The 19,255-nt window shown below is 41.0% G+C and overlaps 1 protein-coding gene across 1 annotated transcript; it reads right to left on the bottom strand.

Annotated features, from left to right (window-relative positions):
* Positions 1-11,157: 11,157 nt before the first annotated feature.
* GKN2 (gastrokine 2) lies at positions 11,158-18,815 on the bottom strand. The gene is made up of 6 exons (XM_032177274.2): positions 18,772-18,815; positions 16,628-16,681; positions 16,052-16,189; positions 13,065-13,175; positions 12,227-12,383; positions 11,158-11,376 (listed from the first exon to the last, which is right to left on the bottom strand). The coding sequence occupies exons 1-6, from the start codon at positions 18,781-18,783 to the stop codon at positions 11,294-11,296; spliced, it is 555 nt and encodes a 184-aa protein (XP_032033165.1). The 5' UTR covers positions 18,784-18,815; the 3' UTR covers positions 11,158-11,293.
* Between the last annotated feature and the right edge of the window lie 440 nt (positions 18,816-19,255).

The following is a 19,255-nucleotide window of genomic DNA, read 5'->3' as shown; positions in this document are numbered from 1 at the left end:
GGCAGAGTCACATGCCAGCTGAGTCTGTTACTCCTTATTAGGAGAGAGAAATCTTTCCTGAAAGCCCCACTTAGCAGATTTCTACTTATAACTCATTGGCAGAAACTGAGATCATATGGCCACCCACAGGCCAATCATAGGCTGAGGAAAATGATATTGATTTATTGTCTTAAAAGAAACCAAGACTGATTTAGCCCAGGGCTTTCTCAGCCTTGGCACTGTGAACATTTGAAGCCAGAACATTCTTTGTTGTAGGGCGGTGCCCTGGGCATTGTAGGATGTTTAGCAGCATCTCTGGTGTCTACCCATTAGATGCCAGTAGCATACCCTCCAGCTGTAACAATCAAAAATGTCTCCAAACACCACTAGATGTCTCCAGGGGAGGGGAGAAAAATCACACCCCAGTTGAAAACTACTGATTCAGACTAATCATGATTAATCCCCTGGAACTAAAGGAATATATTTTTCTAAAATTAAGGGCTTTTTTTTGTTGCTACTTAAATTGGAGCTGTGTTAGAAGGAAAGAGGGAAGTGGGGAATAAGGATTGGGTAATCAATGGACTGGTTTTGCCACAGAGTATTAGACAACTCTTACCAGCAATAGATGAAGAAACATTTCTTTTAAAGGTCATATCTTCTTTAGTTTCTGCCTGTTTAGGGTAACTTTATTGTCTTCAAATGGCTACTGTTTATATTTTTTCCAGGTTTATAATTGTTATGGCAGGAAGGTTAGTCTGATATAAGATACTTCATCATTATTAGAAGCTAGAAGTCTCAATATTTTATTAATTCACCAATTTATATTTATTATGTTTGAGTTAACAAATGCTTGAATTCATTCATTGAGTCGGTTATCCAAACAGATATTTCTATAACAACGTATTTGTCTGGGTCCATGTATTCTAATCCTGGGAGCTCTGAATGAACAAATTCTATTTAATTCTATCTCAAATGAGCAAAGGAGTTTGCGTGACATGTGACATGTCATTTACTGTAAGAAACACAATTGTATGGGAAATAAGAAAAATAAGAACCTCATCTACATGCCTCACCCAGCTTCCTGCAAAAGCTCCGTTGGCACACTCATATCCTGGGCCAGGTTTCTCCTTCAGGCCAGCTTTTTAAAAAAAAAAAAAAAAAAAAAAAACACAAACATCAGTATATTTTATGTGCACACATATGAAAAGGAAGACAGAGGGACCAATGAAGACCCAGAGCAGGCAATAAGCACACACACTGCTCATGTGTCCTTTTCAAGAGCTGCCCATTTGGGAGACAGTCTCACCCACCTCAAAGGTCCTTTTGCAGAGCCAGGGCCTGCAGCTTCTCCAGGTCTGGTGTGGCCTCAAGGTGGAAGGCACTCTCCCTGCTGTAGATCCTCTAAGGCCTTGGCCTCTTACTTGTCTTCACTGAGGATGATGCCTACACACTCCAGAGCTTCATAAATGCAGGTTCTCATGAACCGACCCACTCAGCAGATGCCTTCCCAGGAGATCCATGCGGAGCGAGGGACCAGGACTAAAGGGCTTCGTGGGCACTCCCTAGGTATTACTGCTGTGAATAAGCATAGACATTGTGACTCACTGGCATCGAAGAGGGGGTAGGGCACATGGGACGGGTTGCCTAGCAGATGTCAGAAGCGGTTCAACCATGCAGGGCAGCACATTGTTATCTGTAACTTAGAGATGCTGCCATGTCCAGTGGAGAGAGACCCAGGACAGCAGAGGTTCATGAACAGCCAGCAGACACTCCCCACCAGCACCCCTACTGTTTGGCAGGGCTGGGATTACTCCAAACTTTGAATCCCTGGGCACTAAGGGATTGGGGATCTAATACCCTGAAAAGCAAGTTGAAGTCTGGGCTGTCACTAGTGAGATCTGAACCAGTATATCCCATGGTCAGACAGGCAGCATTGCGTTTGCTGTCTCCCTTTGCTGAAGGCTTGATGCCCTACGACAGGAAATGGGAGCAACAAGACACCTAGATGAAGCAGCAAACACAATGCTGGATGTTGCCAAGCACACAGTGTACCCCAGAACCTCCTGCACTTGGGAGCTTACAGGACCCAGAGAGAAAATGGTGCCAGAGAATGCCCACAAGTCCACATCTGAAGCAGCGAGACCCCCGGGCCATCCGAGGGCTAGCTCTGGCTGAGAATTAAGGAAGTATCAACAAGCTGGCCACTGGACTCAGTTGTGGAATGGGAGTATGAAGGTGGGTGGTGTGGTCTAGGGGCCCACATGGAAGACCTGGAGGGGTATTGGGATCCAGGAGACTGAGACAATTTGGAGTTAGGGAGAGAACCAAGGAAACAACCCAGAGAGAACAGTGAAGCCAGACAGTATTCTCCTTCTGGAATCTTCTCCAACTGTAGATGAGAAGCAGTCTACCTCCCCCCGCCCCACCCCACTGGAAGCCTGGTTCCCTATAACCCTCAAAGCCCTGGAATTGGCACCATAATGAAACCAAAAGGAGGGTTGGCCCTGCAGAAACTATTAATAGTTCATCCCTGGATTTGAGGAGCCTGCCCAGGCAGGAAACAGGCTGGGAAATTCCCTTCATTCTGCCCAGGAGATGGCTAATTGCAGAAAAATCCTGCCAAAGGCAGAGTCTGCAAGCCTTTCTCCAGAACTGGGACACCACTGCTTCCCTTCCTACCACAGCCTGCCCCAGCCTGCACCCTGGGTGGTGCTATCTACAAGGTGCAAGTAGGGAAGCCAGCAGGGAAGAAATTAGCCTTCTCCTTTTAAAAAATCATTTAAAAAGTGGCAATATCTCCTGTGAAATGTGGTAGTGCCACTTTTTAAGTGATTCATAAAAAGGGAAATGCTAATTTGTATTTGAGTCCTAGTGTGGTCAAGAAGAGACCATGTACCATGGGATGGGCCACTTTCTAAAGGTCCCTAGCCCTTGGGGAATGAGGAACAGAGCTGAAGAAGGCTGGAGTAAGGATTTTACCTGTCCACTGCCAGCAAACGACCTGTCACAGGAGAAAGGGGGTTGGGGAAACCAAGATGACAATGCCTATCAGTGTGGCATGGTTAATACTGTGTAAGGAGTAAGCTCAAAGCATCAGCCTCACTGGGAGGGGTTTGGAGAGAGGGGAAGCCCTGAGGAGGTTTTGCTACAGGGCTGGGACTATGGTCGAACCAGAACTAATCCCCTCCCACAAAGGATGCTCCAAAGAGCCTTCCACAGCTGAAAGGTCCTCCTCTCTCTTTCTCCCCCATTATCCATGGGTTTCCAATGCTGGATATCTGCTCCTCCATCCCGCAGAAAGCTAGATTGCTCAGCTGGCTTAAAAATAAACTAGTCAGGGCACAGAAGACCTAGAACTCTGCCTTTTCCCTATCAAACTAACTTGCCTCTAGGGCCATTCCAGCTTGACTGTGCATTGGAGGGTACCATCAGTTCTCAGCTGGGCCGCTATGAGGAGAGAGCACTGCCAGAACCCACTAGACTCTGGGCAGGGAGGCATAACTCAGCTCAAACCAGCTTTTGTAGCCTGACCAACTCTTCCAGCATCATGGGTACTTTGTGGTATTCGGTCCAGGTTTGCTCCTTCTCCCTGATGGCCCAGAGAGGGTCTCTGGCTTGAGCATCCAGTAAGTTAATGGAGTCAATATCTACTTTTTTCAGCCTTTAAGAGGGGGCTAATTATGGAAAAAATATAACCAAAGCCCCAGCTTCATTGTAGCTTCCATTTAGACACATTCTTTTTAGGGTGTGCCTGTTGTCCTCCACTGGCTGCTCCTAACATGTATTCAGCATGACAACAGCAAAGAGGAGAGTTAGAGAGCAAATGCTAAAAATAGGAGCAATGCTATAAAAATTAATGAGGATAACACATCTGTAAGCAGTAGATTCCAAAGAAGTTTACCAGTCATAACACCCCTTCCTGCACCCCACCTTCCTATCCCTAATGCTGGCCACAGGATTGTGCCCCACATGAGCCAATTAGGATCATATTCTTTTAAAATTAAAAGTAATTTGAAATTAGAACTAAAAGGAGTCCTTTTCTCTCTGATGATCAAGATGGGAAGATGAGGACCAATAGTGGGTGACTATAGTGTAGTTGACAGTGGTATTGACTCTATCCTCATGGAGAAACCCAGTGTAAGATACTGAGGTTGAATGCAGAGAGGAGAGTTGAGACATGGAAAGAGAGTGTGTGGTCACGTTCAAGCATCTAGTTCTGTTACTCAAGACCAGAGTATCTCTTTTCTTCCATGGTTAGTTATATGAGACAGTAAATTCCCCCTTGGCCCCAGCAAATTTGATTTGGTTTGCATCACTTGCAAACACCAAAGCCTCAGCTCAGACACTCTACCATTCATTTGGCACTTTATTGTGCATTCATTACTGTTGTTAGCAAATGTTTTCATACTAATGCTTATTTCCCCAACAAGAAAATAACTTTGGCAGCTATGGTAGCTTTGCCTTGGGCCTCTTCCCCCAGCATACCTGTTCCAGTGCTGAGTACATTGATGACTGTTAAGAAGTAGATGTACAGTTTTAGAAATAAAAGTAGTAAATGGCACATAGAAATTATTTTTTAAATGTTATTAAACTCCTTTTACAAAACAATCAGAGGAACCCCAAAACTTTTGTGGCTAGTTTTCAACTGTATTTGAGTTTCCAAAGTGACAATTGATAAGGAGAATTGGAAAAACCTATTTGTTGTTGCATTTTTTAAAAAATCAGTGTTTATTTTATATGCAGGGGGTACATGTTCAGATTTCTTACATGGGAATATTGTGTGATGTTGATGTTAAATATACACACCCCATCACCCAGGTACTGAGCGTAGTACCAGATAGGTAATTTTACAACCTGAACCTTCCTCTCTCCCTCCTTCCTCTAATAGTCTGCAGTGTCTATTGTTCCCATGTTTATGTCCACGTGTACTCAATGTTTAGCTCTGCCTTGTAAGTGAGAACACGTAGTATCGGTTTTCTCTTCCTGCATTAATTTGCTTAGGATTATGGCCTCCAACTTCATCCATGCTGCTGCAAAGGACATGATTTCATTCCTTTTCATGGCTGTGTAGTATTCCATGGTATATATGTACACATTTTCTTTATCCAATCTACCATTGATGGGCAGCTGGGTTGATTTTTGTCTTTATTATTGTATATAATGCAGCAATGAACATATGAGTGCATGTATCTTTTTGGTAGAATGATTTATTTTCCACTGAGTATATACTCAGTAATGAAATTCTGGGTCAAATGGTACCTGTGTTTTAAGTCCTTTGAGAAATCTCCAGACTGATTTCCAGTGGCTGAACTAATTTACACTCCCACCAACAGTGTATAAGTGTTCCTCTTTCTCCACAGCCTCATCAACGTCTGTGGATTTTTTTACTTTTTGATAATAGTCATTTTGACTGGTGTGAGATGGTATCTCTTAGTTGTTTTATTGGTATTTCTCTGATTATTAGTGATGCTAATTTTTCATATGTTTGTTGGCCACTTTTAAGAAGTATAAATTGACCTCCTTTGCCTATTTTTAATGGTGTTGTTTGTCACTTGTTGATTTAAGGTCTCTATAGATTCTGGACAGATATTTTGCCCATCAGATCCATAGTTTGAGAATATCTTCTCTTATTCTGTAGGTTGTCTGTTTACTGTGTTAATAGTTTCATTTGCTGTACAGGAGCTCTTTAATTAGTTGCCACTTCTTTGCCAAGGCTAATGTTGCCAAGGTTAATATTGTATTTCCTAGGTTACCTTCTAGGATTTTTATAGTTTGAGGTCTTTGAGGTCTTTGATCCATTTTGAGTTAATTTTTGTATATGGTAAGAGGTAGGGGTCCAGCTTCAATCTTCTGCATATGCCTAGCCAGTTATCCCAGCACCATTTATTGAATAGGGAATCCTTACCCCATTGCTTGTTTTTGTCAGCCTTGTTGGAGATCAGATGGTTGTAGGTATGTGGCTTAATTTCTGGGTTCTGTAACCTGTTCCACTGGTCTATGTGTCTGTTTTTGTACCAGTACCATGCTGTTTTAGTTACTGTAGCTTTGTAGCGTAATTTGAAGTCTGGTAGCGTGATGTCTTCAGCTTTGTTTTTTGTTTGTTCATTTGTTTTGTTTTGTTTGCTTAGGATTGCTTTGGCTGTTTGGGCTCTTTTTTGTTCCATATGAATTTTAGAATAGTTTTTTCTAATTCTGTAAGAATGACATTGGCACTTTTATAAGAATAGCATTGAATCTGTATATTGCTTTAGGCAGTATGGCCATTTTAACAATATTAGTTTTTCCAATCCATGGTCATGGATTTTTTTCCATTTGTTTGTGTCACCTATGATTTCTTTAAGCCTTGTACAGATCTTTCACCTCCTTAGTGAAAGCTGTATTCCTAGATATACCATTTTCTTTGTGGCTATTTAAGTGAGTTTGTGTTCTTGATTTTACTCTCAGCCTGGACACTGTTGGTATATAGAAATGCTACTACTTTTTGTACATTGATTTTGTATCCTGAAATTTTACTAAAATCATTCATCAGTTTTAGGAGTGTTTTGACAGAGTCTTTAGGGTTTTCTTGGTATACAAATATATCATCAGCAAAGAGAGATAGTTTGACTTCTTTTCCTATTTGGATGCCTTTTATTTCTTTCTCTTGCCTAATTTCTCTGACTAGTACTTACAGTACTACCTTGAATGGGAGTGGTGAGAGTAAGTATCCTTGCCTTGTTCCTGTTCTTAAGAGGAATGGCTCAAGCTTTTGCCCATTCAGTATGATGTTGGATGTGGACTTGTCACAGATGGTTCTTATTATTTTGAGGTATGTTCCTTTGATAGATGTTGAATTTTTATTGATAGCTTTTTCTGCCTCTATTGAGATGACTATGCAGGTTTTGCTTTCAATTCTGTTTATGTGGTGAATCATATTTATTGATTTGCCTATGTTGAACCAGCCTTGCATTCCTGGAATGAAGCCTACTTGATCATGATATATTAACTTTTTGATGTGCTGCTGGATTTGGTTTGTTAATATTTTGTTGAGAATTTTCACATCTATTCAATCTTGGGAGATTTTGTGCTTTCAGGAATTTATCCATTTCCTCTATATTTTCTAATTTGTGTATGTTCATAGTAGTCTCTGAGGATAAGTATTTCTGTGGATCAATTGTAACCTCACCTTTGTCATTTCTGATTGTGTTTATTTGGATCTTCTCTTTCTTTTTTGTTCATCTAGCTAGGTGGGTCTATCAATTTTATTTATTCTTTCAAAAAAAACAACTATTGGTTTCATTTGATCTTTTGTATGGATTTTGCATCTCAATTTCATTCCATTCCTCTCTAACTTTAGTGACTTCTTTTCTTCTGCTAGCTTTGGGGTTGGTTTGTTCTTTTCTGTCTAGTTCTTTTAGGTGCAAAGTTAGACTGCTAATTTGAGATCTTCCTAACTTCTTGATTAAGGCATTTAGTGCTATAAACTTTCCTCTTAACACTACTTTAGCTGTGCCCCAGAGATTTTGGTAAGGTATGTCTCTGTTTTTAGTAATTTCAAAGAATTTTTTATTTCTTCTTGAATTTTGATGTTCACGCAAGAGTTATTCAGGAGTAAGTTGTTTAATTTTCATGTATTTATGTAGTTTTGAGAGATCTTCTTGATATTGATTTCTTTTTAATTGCATTGTGGTCTGATATTAAGGTTCGTATGATTTCATTTTTTTTTAATTTATTGAGACTTGCTTTCTTACCTAGCATGTTGTTGATCTTGGAACGTGTTCCACGTGCAGATAAGAAGAATGTATATTCTATCTTTGTTGGGTGAAGTTTTCTGTGGATATTTATTAGGTCCAATTGGTCAAGTATCAAGTTTAAGTCCAGAGTTCCTTTGTTAGTTTTCTGTCTCAGTGATCTATAAGTAGGGTGTGAAAGTCTCCCATTATTGTGTGGCTGTCTAAGTCTTCTTGTAGATCAAGAAGTACTTGTTTTATAAATCTGGGTGCTCCAATGTTGGGTGTGTATATATTTAGAATAGTTAAAACCTCTTGTTGGATTGTACCCTTTGTCATTATGTAATAAATACCCTTCCTTTTTTCCAATAAGGCTTCTGCGGTCCAGGCAATACCCTTCTTTGTCCTTCTTAATTATTAAGGGTTTAAAGTTTGTTTTGTCTGATATAACACTACTGACTCCTGCTCTTTTTTGTTTTCTGATTTTGCATGATAAATCTTTCTCCATCTCTTTACTTTGAGTCTGTGGGTGGCATTACATGTAACATAGAGCTCTTGAAAATAGTGGATGATTGGGTCTTGTCTTTTTATCAAGTTTGACACTCTATGTCTTTTAAGTGGGGCATTTAGCCCCTTTACACTCAGGGTTACTATTGATGTGTGAGATTTTGATCCTGTCATTGTGTTGTTATGTAGACTTACTGTGTAATTGCCTATAGTGTCTGTCGGCTATGTGCTTAAATGAGTGTTTGTGGTAGCAGGTGTTATTCTTTTGAGTCCATATTCAGCACTCCCTTAGTTAGGCTGGTCTAGTTGAAACGAATTCCTCCAGCATTTGCTTGTCTGAGAAGGGTTTTATTTCTCCTTCACTTAGGAAGCTTAGTTTGGCAGTGTATGAGACTCTTGGTTGGAATTTCTTTTCTTTAAGGATGACAAAAATAGACCCCCCTCCCTCCATCTCTTCTGGCTTGTCAGGTTTCGGCTGAGAGGTCCACTGCCAGCCTAATGAGAGTTCTTCCGCATGTGACTTGACCCTTCTCCCTAGCTGTCTTTAAGATTTTTTTCTTTTGCATTGACCATGGTGAATCTGATGACCATGTGCCTTGGGGATGGTCACCTTGTATATTATCTAACCAAGGTCTTCTGTATTTCTTGAATTTACATGTCAACCTCTCTAGAGAGATTAGAGAAATTTTTGTGGGCTATGTCCCCAAATATATTTTCCAAGTTGCTTATTCTCTCTCCTTCTCTCTTAGGGATGGCAATGAGTCATGGATTTGGTCTCTTTACATAATCTCATATTTCTGGGAGATTGTGTTCATTTCTTAAAGCTCTATTTTCTTTATTTTTGTCTAAGTTGATTCAAATAACCAGGGTTTGAGCTCTGAGATTCTTTCCTCAGCTTGGTCTATTCTGTTGTTAATACTTTTGATTGTATTATGAAATTCTTTTTTCAACTCAACAAGCTCAGTTTGGGTCTTTTGTAAAACTGCTATTTCATCTTTCACCTCTTAAACCATTTCACTGGATTGCTTGGTTTCCTTGGATTGGATTTCAGCTTTCTCCTGGATATCTATAAGCTTCATTGCCATTCAGATTCTGAATTCCATGCTCGTCATTTCAGATTGGTTAAGAACAATTGCTGCAGAGCTAGTGGGCTCATTTGGAGGTAAGGGGACACTCTGGTTTTTTAAATTGCTACAGTTCTTGCACTGATTCTTCCTCATCTGGGAGGGTTGGTGTTCCTTTAACTGTGGTGTAAACTGAGTATACTCAGTTGGCTTCATTTCTGGAAGTTTTCAGAGGGCTAAGGCTCTGTACAGTCTGCTGAATTCTAGTCCTCCGCCTGGCAGGAAGGAAAATTAGCAGTTTATCGTGTTGTAGTTTGGGCTGAAATCCAGTAGATGGCGCATAAGAGCAATAGGAGGTAGCTAGGCTCTCATTCTGCCACCTGGCTCCTTTGTGTATCCGGGCCTTTGAAGCCGTGCTCTGTGGTGCAAGGAGGAGAGGGGTGACCCCTCACCAGGTCTCCTCCTGGGTCTTGGGGAGAGGGACCCCCGATCACTGGCACTGTGGCCGTGATTTTTTGTTGTTGTTAGGTGTTCCAGGTCGTGGGTCTCCTTGAGGCAGAGGTCCAGCAGGGAGACAGGCCCCACACTTACTGGACCAGCTCTGTGGAGGGAGGCACGCCTAGGTTCCACACCAGCCCAGGAACCTGTGCGACTCACCCCTCTCTGAGAGTTTTCTGAGAGTATGGGCTCCTCTTCTGCTGAAGCACCGGTCCCAGTTCCGCACTCCGGAGCCACAGACCTTAGCCCTGGGACGTCCGGATCTGCTCACAGCTCCCTCCCCTGGACCTTTGGGGTTGGGATCTGTGTGCACTGGGGGATCCAAACAGCTCCCAGGCTGCCAGAATGCACTCAAGTGGAGCAAAGCACCCAGGCTGAGCAGCTGAGGCTGCACTGTGTACACACTCCTGTGGGGTGGCCAGGCAGGAATCTTGGGAGGGACTGGCAGGCAGGTGGGCCTGCGGGACAGATGTGCCCTAATCCCACGGGGAAGCCCTTCTTCTCCCATTCTGGTGGTTATATGGGGCCAGAGCCTCTCAGAGGGAGACAGGGAGCCCTGGGGGATGAGTGCTCCCGCGGAGCTTTCTCACAGACAAAGCCTCCAGCCCCGTCCCTGCTGAAGCCCTTTCTGCATCTAATCTCTAGTGAGAGTCTCAAGTCAGCTCAAACGCGGAGGCCGGGGGTCCTCTGCAGCTAGGATCCCAGAGGTCTGCGCAAGAGAACAAATTGTTGTTAAAATAATTCCTCTTTGCTCTGAATTTGCAATCAGCCAAACGTTCAAGTGTGACCCAGCTTCACGATCTGAGATTTGTACACAATGTGCAATTTATTTGAAATATTGGAAGTTGCTTTTCTGCTATGTATTGACTTGGCATTTCTAGTTAGGTTTTCACTCCCGTTATGATCTTCAGTATGGTGCATCTTTTCCTGGATGTTAGGTGCTCCTTCCTCTCTCCCTTTCTCCCTTCTCACTCCAGGACAACACATATTATTATAATGTTTATTCAGGTTGAGTCTACTGCTTTGGTGAGTTGAAGGACATTTTAACTCATATGAATGGCCCTAAAAGCCTTCACCTGAGCATTCAACTTGTTTGATAAGCATACACCACGTCCCTCCCCTGGCCAGGTCAAGGCCACCACCATGTGAGCCTCTTCTCTACCCAGGTTGCTCCCACGTATTTGGATGGTTAGATGGGAAGCTGGTCCAGAGGGCAGATGCAGAAATGGAAATTCGACCCCAGCTGACTAGTCCGCATGTGACCCAGTGGTATTATCTGGGAATTTTCACACATTATGCACCTTATTTAAAATTCTGGCAATTTTTTTTCTTCTATATAGTGACAAAGACATTGCTTGGATTCCCTTTGCTGCTTACCAAAAACAACAAACACCATAAAATCCATAAATACAGCATTTATGTTTTCTGACTGAATCTCAAAATTAGTTGGGGCATTGGGAAAGAATTTAATTTGACTTTTGAGTGTAAACCAAGGATGTATTTCTTTGAAAAGATAAAACAAGAGGGCTAATCATCCTAAACATGAATGTCTGCACAGATTGAAATTCCCAAGATGCCCAGGAGCCCAGCCTTTGCACAGCCTCCAGCACCGACATTATCTGGAAAAGGGAAAATTTTTCAGAGAAAGAGCATTACAAATATATTATTGGAATTATTAGAATAATAATACATTTGCTTAAATAAAACTGACAACTTTTGGAAGTGCTGTTTGGCTTGATCCCAGGGATATTATGCCATTCTGTGTCAATGGCATACCTATGTGCCTTTATTTACTTTATGAATGAGTACTTAAAATTTTTTCTGGGCAGTGGATATATAATAAACACGAACTCTTCTTTATCTACCTTCCACTACTCTGAGAAATTTCCTTTGTTGTGTTCATCATCAGTTGGCCCAACCTCTTTCACTCTGGTTGCTCTGCCACGTTTAGAAACTGTATAAAAATGACAGTAATATCTGCAGTGGCATATGTTACCCAGATGAATCAGGGTTTTTACTCTCTGTCTGTAAGTCCACTTGGCCTCCTCTTTCCTGTACCAATTCTATTCTAGATCCTGAGAGCATTTCTTAATGACTTCCTTCTTATTATCTTCAAAAGATGCTATTCTAAGGGCCCAGATGACTTTTTGCTACTTGAAATTCTTACATATGAAAGTATACAAGAATTGAGTAGTTTTTCACTGGCACCCAGGAATCCTTTATTCCATCCTCTCTTTTCACTTGTCAGCTTCTTCACTAGACTATGTGTTACTTGGAGACAGTTTAATTCATTTCTGTATTCCTAACATTTAGCACAATTTACACACATGGCATGTAATTAATTCCCAAAGCAAACTGAACTGAGTACTGTTTCCATTTATTTATATTTCACATGGCACCCAGCAGAGTACCTGGCACATAGTAGCTTTCAGAAAGTATTTGGTGAATGAATGACTTATTGGTACTCACGTGTGTTTTCAACCACTTCCCCCTTATACAAGGGGATATGTTTGCAGAGTTTCTCAATGGGTGACCCAAGCAGGAACCAATCCACATCTTTGATCAGAGACTCCAGAGGGTTGTACTTGACCCAGGCGTATTTGTTGGAGAATATGTTGTCCAGAGTCTAGATCAGTATAACAGAAAAGAAGAACATAAAATAAATTGACAAAAATTTGTGTACCTTATTCTAAATTGTGACGATTTTTCTCTTTCAGATTATTAAACAGAAAGAACTTAGGGATCTCAAGGCATCATCTCTTTTTGAACACTCTATCTGTGAAGTAGCCTCATCAGTAATTACCAGTGTTATTTTACCTCTGGTGGCAATGAAGCCCAAAGAAAGTAAGTCCCATGTCAAAGGTGGCACCTATAAGAAGTTGTGGAGGGAGACTTAGGCCTTGGGTCTCTAGCTGCAGTGCACTGTTTGTATATGTTCACTATGCTGTATTATTTCTTTGCATCTTTGGGTCATTGAATATTAGAACTTCTCTTATTATTGTTCCAATCACCATTTCTCTTAGCCCTGCTCTGAGAAGAGAAGCTGATCAGTCCTTGCTATAATGTCACTGGAAATTATTATAAATTCTTGTATTTAGGACTATATGGTGGAAATCAAGCTGAGATTTACTCCTGCTCTTAAAAAATAATAAAAGTAAAAATACTTTAATAACTTTAATAAGTTGAGTATCATATTTACGGTAAGGCATGATAGTATGATCTTCTCCCTCACCCTCTTCATTTTTCCATAAATACCAGTATTGCCTGGCTTAAGAACAGAGAATACTCAAGAGTGCCCCAGAATTACCTGTTTCTCATAGATGTACCGTTGGAGATTGTTCAGAGAAGGGATGTTCTGATGGTCCATCTTCAGGATAAAGCAGGCTCTTCGGGAGAGCACCCTGGATGCAATATAGCCCTGAGGGAGCAAGAGTACAGTTACTGTTCCTCCCTAGTTCCCTGAATCTGAACTTGGTGAACCTCAGAAGAAAGACTTGAACATGCACAGTGAATATATGGTGGGATTGCTCTCCAATCTGCAATCAACTTTATCCACTTGACTTAATTTACATAACATTTTCATTTTTTCACTTGTCATTTCTACCCCTTTGAAATTGTGCAAACCCATTACTGTATTCTGCTTTTCATGTTATGGAACCAGGGTCTGCAGTTTGAGGTTTGAAAGACTGAGAAGAAGCACATCTCTGTCTCTTTCCATTGTTTTATTATTATTATTATTATTATTATTATTATTATTATTTTGAGACAGACTCTCACTCTGTTGCCCAGGCTAGAGTGCAGTGGTGCAATCTCAGCTCACTGAAGCCTCCACCTCCCTGGTTCAAGCAACTCTCCTGCCTCAGCTTCCAGAGTAGCTGGGACTACAGGTGTGCACCACCACGCACAGCTAATTTTGTATGTTTAGTAGAGATGGAGTTTCACCATGTTAGCCAGGCTGGTCTCAAACTCCTGATCTCAAGTGATCCACCCACCTTGTACTCCCAAAGTGCTGAGATTACAGATGTAAGCTACTGCATCTGGCCTCTTTCCACTAATTTTATTCTGCCTCCTCCCCAATTTGGGGTAAATAGAATATTTTTTTAGAACTGTGCTGTCCTGGCCAGGCGCAGTGGCTCACGCCTGTAATCCCAGCACTTTGGGAGGCCGAGGCAGGCAGATCATGAGGTCAGGAGATCGAGACCTTCCTGGCTAACATGGTGAAACCCCGTCTCTATTAAAAACACAAAAAATTTAGCCGGGCGTGGTGGCGGGCACCTGTAGTCCCAGCTACTCAGGAGGCTGAGGCAGGAGAATGGCTTGAACCTGGGAGGTGGAGCTTGCAGTGAGCCGAGATCGCACCACTGGACTCCAGCCTGGGTGACAGAGCGAGACTCCATCAAAAAACAAAACAAAACAAAAAACAAAGAACTGTGCTGTCCAATATGATATATGATATTTATTAGCTATATGCTGCTATCTAAATTTAAATTCAAATTAGATAAAATTTAAAATGCACTTCTGTTACAAATTTTGAGTACTCAATAACCACAGGGGGGCTGAGGGCTTCCCTATTGGAAATTCAAATCTAGAACACTTCCACCACTGCAGAAAGTTCTGTTAGACAGTGCTGCTTTAGAAGCTCTCATAACCATACCCACACCCACACTCATGCACGCCCACACACGTCTCATCTATCCTCCCCTCATTTGCCATCTTTTCTTCCTCTCCAGTTTTCTCCATCCCTTCTCCATCTCAAACCCAAGCTGGCTGGAGAGGGATGGGTTGGAATAAGGTGGGATTGAAAGAGCAATGGAGGGTGAAGACCCTGGGGCCAGAAGGGACCTAAGGCCACTGAGTCTTCACCTGGAGTGAAAATTGTCTCTATAGAGTTCCAAATAATGATATACCCTAGAAAGCTGTATCTAATAGAAATCTTTCTGGTTCTTATTTTTCAATTCTCACAAATTATCAGTTCCTAAAATTCAAAAAATAGACAGAGGCTGAGCCTGGTGATAATGGAAGAAGCTTAACGCAAATCCTCACTACTCTATTTTTTTTTTAAAGACAGTTTTGGGATTTCCATGACAGTTGCTTAAAAACAATTTCAGTGCCACTTCCTTTTAAACCACATCTTCTAATGACTCTATACTTTCAAATGTGCGATTGAACTGCGAACACCAATAGGAAAGAGGAACGTGAAGATATTTCTAGAAGAAAAGGGACAGAAAAGCATGTTCAAAAGTCTAGTGAGATGAGCTGGAACCTACTTATATCCATAGTGCATAGCTTGGAACCTAGGTAGAAGCAGGTTCATAATTCATTGGTGGAACAAATGGAAAACAAATGAATAAATAACCGATGGAGGATATGTTTTCTGAGCAGTTTTCTGTGACTTATTGTTAATGCCAGTATCTAACACTTGAAAATAGTTTAGTGCTTTTAGTTAGCAGACTTTCTTTCTTACAGAAAAAGTATGATTTGTTGCCTACCCTATGTACATAATTAAATGTGTATAGTTGCTCTGGATTTCTGCTATGTTGTGATTGCTTTGTGATTGTTCTTTTTATTATTTTATATTTTTTAATTTTTTATTTATTTATCTTTCTGAGACAGGATCTTGTTCTGTCATCGAGGCTGGAGTGCAGTGGTACAGTCTCAGCTCACCGCAGCCTTGACTTCCTGGGCTCCAGCAATCCTCCCACCTCAGCCTCCCAAGTAGGTGGGACCACAGGCCCACACCACCACACCCAGCTAATTTTTGTATTTTTGGTAGAGATGGGATTTCGCCATGTTGCCCAGGCCAGTCTCCAACTCCTGGGCTCAAGAGATCCTCCTGCCTCATACTCCCAAAGTGCTGGGATTACAGGCATGAGCCACTGTGCCTGACCAATTGTTCTTTTTCTGCATGATGTTCTGTGTTAGAAACTCTATTCATTCATTTATTCACTCAACAAATGTGTTTGAGTGTCTGCGTGCCGGGCTTTGCTTTGGACTTTGGTTACTCTTCTCTGCACTTTCTGAGCCTGTAGTGGGATAATAGCATCACTCTTCCAATTTCTACCTGAAAAGGTCAAGCAAATGCATATGTTTCCTGTCATATGTTTTTCTTCAAAATGGTTTTGTTTTTTTAACCAATTGCTTGATTCTTTAAAGAGAAAAGTGAAAGTGAGGAATTCTTGAAGATTTGCAAGGTTAAATCTAAGAATTCAAGTATATATGCCCCATATATATATAGATCCCTCTGCTCTTTAGCAAACTAGTCCTGATGAATATGAAAATTCATTTGCTGCTTACATGTTTATAATCAAAAATTGTGGTAGAAGAGCATGATCCTGCATGGATGTTAACGATGGCGGTATTTTTCTCATTATCAATTGTCACTGTCTCCTGAACATTGCCACCATTGTTGCTTGGGCTGATGATGTTAAAAACCTAGATTGAAAAGAAAGACAAAATGTTTTTCCATAAATCTTATATATTTGAAAGGCAACTCTTCCAACAAAATAAAGCATCTGCCTGCTGTGAACAAGGGATTAAAAACTAAAACTCTCCACTGGGGTCCCAGTCCAAAAACTTATGATGCCATAAGAAGGCAAAGCTTTTCCTTAGAGTTTACTATATTATATACGGGAGAAGCAGTGATATCACAAGAGAAATGAGACTGACCACATTTTAAAGCAGTGGCTTACATTTGCAAAGGTACGGTGGTTGGAGAGGAATAGCCAAGCTCATTATTTCCATTATTGGTTATTTCTGAGATTCCATCCCAAATAAGGCATATGGCCTCTCTACTGTCTTCAGGCTCTCTTGTACCTTCCCTTTCCTCTTCCAACATCCCTAAGAGATAAAGCCCATAAGGAACCAACTCACCTCGTATCCATGAGATTGTATCCCAAAGATGGTCAGCACCACCAGAAATGCCACCTGAAAAACAGACCCACCACATCCATTCTTTATAGGGTAGTCATTGAGTGTGGGACAGGAGGAAACACTGGACAGGAAAGGCACAGATATCTCAGAAAATGTACACCTAGAGACACTGAGTGGCCACAGATGGTCAGCACTCCCTTTCCACGCACACATTGATTGGCTCACACATTGGCTCATTTAACAGGCATTTGTTGAGTTCATTCTATTTGCCAGACACAGGGTTCTACAATTGCCACCTAATTCCCAACTCTTTCTAGCATTATAACCATGTAGATAGTAGGAGAAACCTGGGGCAGATGAGCAGTGAAGGATTCATTTCACTATGGAAATACCCTGGTATGATTCACACTAGCTTTGGATAACAGTGGTCAAATTGTGTCCTCTAAAAAGAAAATTAATTAATTAATTAATTTAAAAAACTTTAATCCCTTAAGACTGAGAGGGTAATACAGATTTAAAATGAATCATGGGTGATAAAGACACAACAGGTTCCTAAGGGAAACTATGAAAATAGAATGCTTGGGAGCACAATTAACTTTTGAGGCTGACATCAAGTAAAACCCCCATATTCTCCTATGCCTTAGTGATACTATCATACAAGTGCTGGGCCCGCAGGTCGTGAGCTGACATTGAGGCAGTTCTGATATTTTGCTGTAGTTCTGTAAGAGTCTGTTCCAACATGCTAACCCAGGTTTTGTACCCTCTCTTCTGAACATCAGTGAACTGTACTATCACTGAAAACTACATCAGTACATAGTTGACTCTGTCATTTGAAAACTGCTGATGAAAGGAGTCTTGGGGAAGGGGGATATTTTTAAGAACTGTCAGTGAGACTTTCCTACTTCCCTTTCCATCCCACCCTTAATATTTCTCTTCTGGGGACTGAGAGTGGAGCATCTAACAAAGACCTGTGTGCTGATATTCAACGTTCCATAGGGATACATCTTCTCTTACCACAGACCAGCTCTAGCAACATATGATACTCCTGTATATTCTATTTAATGAGTCTAAAATAGTGGTTTGAACAAGTAGTCGAAGGACTAAACCACTTTAATGGTATGATTAGAGAGAGCTTGGGGAGTGTCCTCTGCCCCAAAATGATCTCCCTTCCAACACTGTGGTTAATACACCATGGTTATATAATAATTTTGTGCTTCAGGGTTAGGTCTCAATTTGGAAAATCAAGACAGCCCTGAGAGAGGGAGCTCTTTAAGCTGACAGTCTTTAACACTTTAGAAAGAGGTACTTAACATTTTGCTTTCTCCCTTAGCAGCTGAATGAGAATAAAGGACAGAGACTAGGGGAGCGAATTCCATTCTAGGTCAGAACATAGCCCACTGTCCATGGGGCACTGCAATGTGGAACTATGGAGGCTGGGATCAGATGGAGGGGTGGAGTGGCCATAGAAGGAAAGTTTTGTCCTAAGGGAGAATTTAGTCATAATGAGAGGCCATTGAAGACGCTCTGGCTGCTTAAATTTGCCATGATTTCACCTGCAAGTGGGGATTCAGATGGATAAATTACATTCTAAATCCCACATTTACGGGCTTGGGAAAATCACATTCCTCTGCCTCTCAGTCTTCTTATCTGTAAAATGGGGAGAATACTACTCAACTCATACGGTTGTTGCAATGAATAGATGAAATTATTCATGTTATATGCTTAGTCTAAGGCTTAGTATGCATTTGAGAAATAAGAGGTACTATTATTACTATTACTGATATTATTTTTAAATTACAACTTCTCTCTTAGACAGCAAATGTAGTTGTTTTAAATAGCCCAAATTCCCTATGAAGCTCATAATAAAGGATTATTATTAAACATCCTCCAAATCAAAATTATCTAGAGATTTCTTTGTATTTTTGTATTTTCTTTTAAGTAAACATCTCAAAACAGGAAAAGGACAAAAAAAGTCAGACTTATTCAACACTATTTCTGCCAAAGATGTCATTAATTCAATCACAGAAGCTTAGAAGCATGCACAGTATCTGTCTAAGACTCCCAAAATCCATGGCATATTAGATATGAGCATTGTCTGCAAGCAGTCACCACAAGAGTATCAAGAAGCAGAAACAAATACTCACAAGTATTTTCATTTTGCCTGGGAGAGGAAGGTGCTGGAGTAAGTAAAGCTGCCCCGTGCAGCTTCTATCCTTTATATGGGCTTGAAGATGTGGATATCTCTTTTTCAAATGGTCACTTTGGAAAAGACCATGTCTATATCTCTGACACACCCCAGCAAACTCCTTTATCAGAATTGAGATCCAACCACATACCTGATATCAATGAAGTTCATTAGTCAGTAATGAAAATTCACCACTTGGTCACTCTGTAAATATTCCCTGCTATCCGTACTATGCTGCACTTGAGATTTTAATTTCCACCCTTTAAAAATATTGCATGATGCTTGTTCTATGCATACATTTTATAGCTCTACAAGGACAAATTTCTAACATCTCCTCCTAAAGGAAGAGTGCTTCCTTAAGGCCTGAGTTGGGCCCCAACTCAATGTCTTTTCACCACCGTTCTGCTGGCTGAATTCTTCCACAGAGGGAACGGATATGAGAC

Source organism: Hylobates moloch, unplaced genomic scaffold (genome assembly GCF_009828535.3).
Source record: "Hylobates moloch isolate HMO894 unplaced genomic scaffold, HMol_V3 SCAFFOLD_15, whole genome shotgun sequence".
NCBI classification, from domain to species: Eukaryota; Metazoa; Chordata; class Mammalia; order Primates; family Hylobatidae; genus Hylobates; species Hylobates moloch.
Note: the sequence above shows the minus strand (reverse complement) of the source record. Positions and strands in the feature narration are given on the sequence as shown.